At 37.1% G+C, this 4,227-nt stretch overlaps 1 protein-coding gene across 1 annotated transcript in view; it reads right to left on the bottom strand.

The window, feature by feature from the left end:
• The window catches only part of LOC106875484 (ragulator complex protein LAMTOR3-B), a 12,656-nt gene that overhangs the window by 4,006 nt on the left and 4,423 nt on the right, over nt 1-4,227 (bottom strand). The window contains exons 3-4 of the mRNA XM_014923651.2: nt 1,234-1,292; nt 909-1,042 (exon numbers count right to left, since the gene is read on the bottom strand). Coding sequence (XP_014779137.1) covers nt 909-1,042; nt 1,234-1,292 — 193 coding nt within the window. The remainder of the gene's footprint in view (nt 1-908; nt 1,043-1,233; nt 1,293-4,227) is intronic.

Raw genomic sequence — 4,227 nt, 5'->3', positions numbered from 1 at the left:
ATTCGGAATCACTGCTTGATAGCATGAAACTCCTCTCCATCTTCAAAGTTGAAAAATATTAACGCCACAAAAAATGTAGAAAAAAATCTTCCAAAATTCACTAAGTTCAAATATCACGTCAAACAAAGTCGGAGACAATAACTCAACTGTTTGCAAAGTGAAATCAGGTGTTTTAACGAATGTACTAACGAGATTTGGGTTCAAATATACATTTAAATAACAATGGGTACGTTCGGCCGGCTACAGCTGGGTTAGTCTTATGAACCAAAAAATTTTTCGGCCGGCTAAGTAACGAAAGGGTTAATTTAGATATTGAAATATTAAGACTACTAACATTTAAACATGGTTGAGAATCTTGCTTTCTAACCATGTGGTCTCAGGTTCCCACCCTGTGCATGACACTTTGGGCAAGTGCCTTCTACTATAGTCTCAGGCTGACCAAAGCCTTGTGAGTGGATTTGGTAGATGGAAACTGAAAGAAGCCTGTTGTATACGTATATGTGAGTGCCGTAGCCTTGTCTAGACATCGTGTGATGATTATACATGATTATCACCGTCATACAAGTGCTGTTGCTCATTTCCAGTCTTCCATGAAAAGCAGGTCTGGCCATGGGGAAATACTACCTTACTTGGAAACAGGTGAGTGTTGGCAACAGGAAGGGCATCTGGCCATAGAAAATCTGCCTCAACAAACTGTCTGATCCATGCAAGCATTGCAAAGTGAACATGGAATGATGAAAATGAATGAAATGATGACAATTTCACTTTTGAAACATAACACAAAGTTTGCCAGAGGGGGGAAAAAAATGAAGACAATTTAATGAGTTTTTATTGCGAAATGAGAAGAATAAACTTGTGAAGTTGAACATGAGAATCGTAACTAAAAACAGGAGTGGAAGACAACTTACTTGACACGTTGTGTACATACTGATGACGGATCTATTTTCAGATAAGCCTAACTTGCCTGCTTGCTCTGTGGCCAAGCCAAATGTGGAGAGGAAGTTCTGTTTCATTACCAATTCTGGAGCATTATCATCAGCAACTAAAATTATACAGTATGTAGAACATGTTAACCAAACAATTGATATGCATTTAATGATGGACTGCTTTATACTTACTTTGACACATGCATTTAAGTAGCATAAGGCTGGCTTTTAAATATATCTCTTATTGTTGATTATAGATTGGAGAAGCATAGTTAAACATGTAAGAGAAAAGACTTAGTAAGAATACCTTTTAGAACAGGGACACCATCTCTGTCAGTGATAATGATAGCATTGAGACCAGCAACACTAAAACACAATGAAACAGATGCTATTAAGGTAAGCAATATAGCTAGGATGTTATCTATACAGTAAATTTGATAGAGACATGTAAATTGTAGAGAATAAATAACTCAGAAATACCATCCATATGAAAAAACACCAGTTAATATATTTTATGCAGGAATTGTGGAAAAAAACAAACAAACTGCCAACCAGTTTACATTTAGTGATTCTTTTATCAGTAATTTGACAAATATGGTAAAATGTATGCATTGCTGATGAAGTCTTAATAATATCGAAACATACTTGTCTCTCATACTTGCTAAAATACTTCTTTCTAATTCAGGTAATAAGACCATCAATTTTGAGAGGAATGTCTTTGTTGATTATATCAATCTCAGTACTTGACTGGCACTAGATTTTATCAAACCCCCAAATGATGAGAGGCAAAAGTTAACCTCAGCAGGATTTGGACTTAAAATATTTTTCTAACACTGTAGTGATTTTTTTCCAGCTTGCCATCTTCCATTTTTGCCAAGCTAATAAAAATATTAGTCATTAACTAATAGATTTTCTTTTTTCTTCACATTGGATAATTTATTTCAAGTTAGTCCTTTAATCTCCTAACATTAAATAAATATTTTCGGATGACAGTCCTTTATTTTGTATGCTTCGTACTTGTCAATCACAAATATAAAGCATGAATAAAAATTTCAGTCTATTTGACTTCTTTCAAAGGGAGAAAAAAACAACAACAAAAGTTAAATGGGAGGCTGTTACAAGTTCATAATATTTTGAGATGAATCTGATGAATCAGGCCCCGCACCAGATGGCTAGACATAATTAAGGAAGACTTCCAGGGGCACAACATCACCTTGGAAGATGCAGAGGGGCTAGCACAGGATCACCAGCAATGGGGTGGGGGAGATACTGGAGGACCTTGTTGGATCTACACATAATGATGCTTCTGGGACTGCTAACTTGGGATGACCCCCATCGACCAAGAGTAGAGAGAGAGATGATAATATGCCTCAAAATCTCACACCATACCTTTCATAATATGTCTACAGCTTTACCTCACATGAATATGCAAACTACCATGATGGGGCATAGAAACAGCTTGGTGACCAGGGACAAAAAAAAAAATGAAAAAATGCTGATAACTGTAAGAGCTCTAGTCTACTGACTGATCTAATGTCCCTGGATGACAGAAAATTGGTAAGACTCTTTAAGGGTGAAGTTTGAAAGGATTTTTTAAAATCCTTGTCAATGGGGTAAGTGAGGCAAAATATTTAAAATTCTTTCAGGTTTCACCCAAAAGAGTCTTACTAATTCTCTATCATCCAGGGGCATCAGATCAGTCAGTCAGTAGACCAGAGCTTTTACTATGTCGACATCAGTATTTTTTCTTGTCCCTATTCAACAAGCTGCCATTAATTGCCCCAAATCATGGTATTTCAGTCTCCCTTTGGAACTCATCAAAAATAACCTAAGCCAGTGAAAGTATTTTGTTCCATAATATTTTGATAAGGAACATTAAAATGATATACGATATTTGATGGCATATAACATACACCTTTCCTCCAAAAATAATACATAAAAATAAATACAGCTTGACAATGAAGTCTAACAAGAATGTAGTTGAAGGTAAATTGATGAAGAAATTGTATCTGCATCCATCTGGACATATGCAATAAAGATTACCACTTACTCTAACCCCACCTCCACCACTACCACCTTCTGCTTCTCTCTTCTCTTTCACTTTCATCATTTTGCTTTCTCTCACATCGATTCTGTTGGCACAGGGGTTGGATCTTTTGCTTTCTGATCAACCTGCTCCAATTAATATCCTAACCTACCTGTATTCCTGATTGATACACCAACTCTCTGAACATCATTAATCTCTATATCACTTACAAAAGGTCCTTTTCTTACCCTCACCATCTCTAAATCCATTGCAATGTTTGGTCATAGCTTAATCAAAGTTAAGACTCCTCACCTTATCTTAATAAACAGTGACCCTTGATTCTAAACTCACTGACACTTTTTGGAGCTACCCTAATTCTATTCTGACTTGACCTGGAAGCAAATGTGCTTCACCTCTGATGCATTCCAAGCAGTTACGCAAGTGATAAAGGCCATTCTTTTTAGTATGAACCCCAACCAATAAATCTGCAGGTCACCGTCAGACAATGTGACCTTATTCCCACCAAACTTCATAATTCTTTTCTATCCAACCAACAAGGACGTTTCTATGCACCCACACCACTCATGCAGAGTAGCAACCAATTCTCCTCCAATTTACACCTTAACATCTTTGACCAAAAGGAAAGATACATTAAATAATGCAGTCCTAAATACACAAAGCCTGTTACAAAAGGGGAAAAAACGGGGGGGGGGGGTCATGGCTGGAATGCCTTTGATGTTAGATCTACTCATTGGAAGCTGGGTGACCTGAGCTAAGCAACAATGAAAATCTCTTCTTTCTGCATGTAATTCCTCCATAAGATCCAGTTTGTGTTGCAGTGTGGTGGCTTTTGTACCTCAATGACCCTGAGAGCTATATCAGCAGAGCACAAGCTGCTGGTAGGGCCTTCCAGGCTGGACAGGTCAAAGGATAGAGGCCAGTCTGATATGGACCACCACTTCCCAGAGATAAAAGCAGACTTGTGTAAGGCCAACACCACTACCCAGAGAAAAAAGAAAAAGTTACAGAAGCATCAACAACAACATCTGGGAAAGGAAGCCCTTCCTTCAAAGCAGCCCAGAGTTGAGAACAATAGAAAAAAAGTTAGAAAATCACTATTTGTAAATCTCATGAGAGATATTCAGCAACAGTACTTTGGAGTAAAGATTATCTCCCAACATAACGGTTGCTAAATAGCTCTCGTTGTAAGATTTACAAATAATAATTTTCTAATTTATAGATCAGTGATTAGTTGTCACATTGAAAACTATATAT

Source organism: Octopus bimaculoides, chromosome 8, assembly GCF_001194135.2.
Source record: "Octopus bimaculoides isolate UCB-OBI-ISO-001 chromosome 8, ASM119413v2, whole genome shotgun sequence".
NCBI classification, from domain to species: domain Eukaryota; kingdom Metazoa; phylum Mollusca; class Cephalopoda; order Octopoda; family Octopodidae; genus Octopus; species Octopus bimaculoides.
This window is presented reverse-complemented; position numbering and strand designations above follow the sequence as displayed.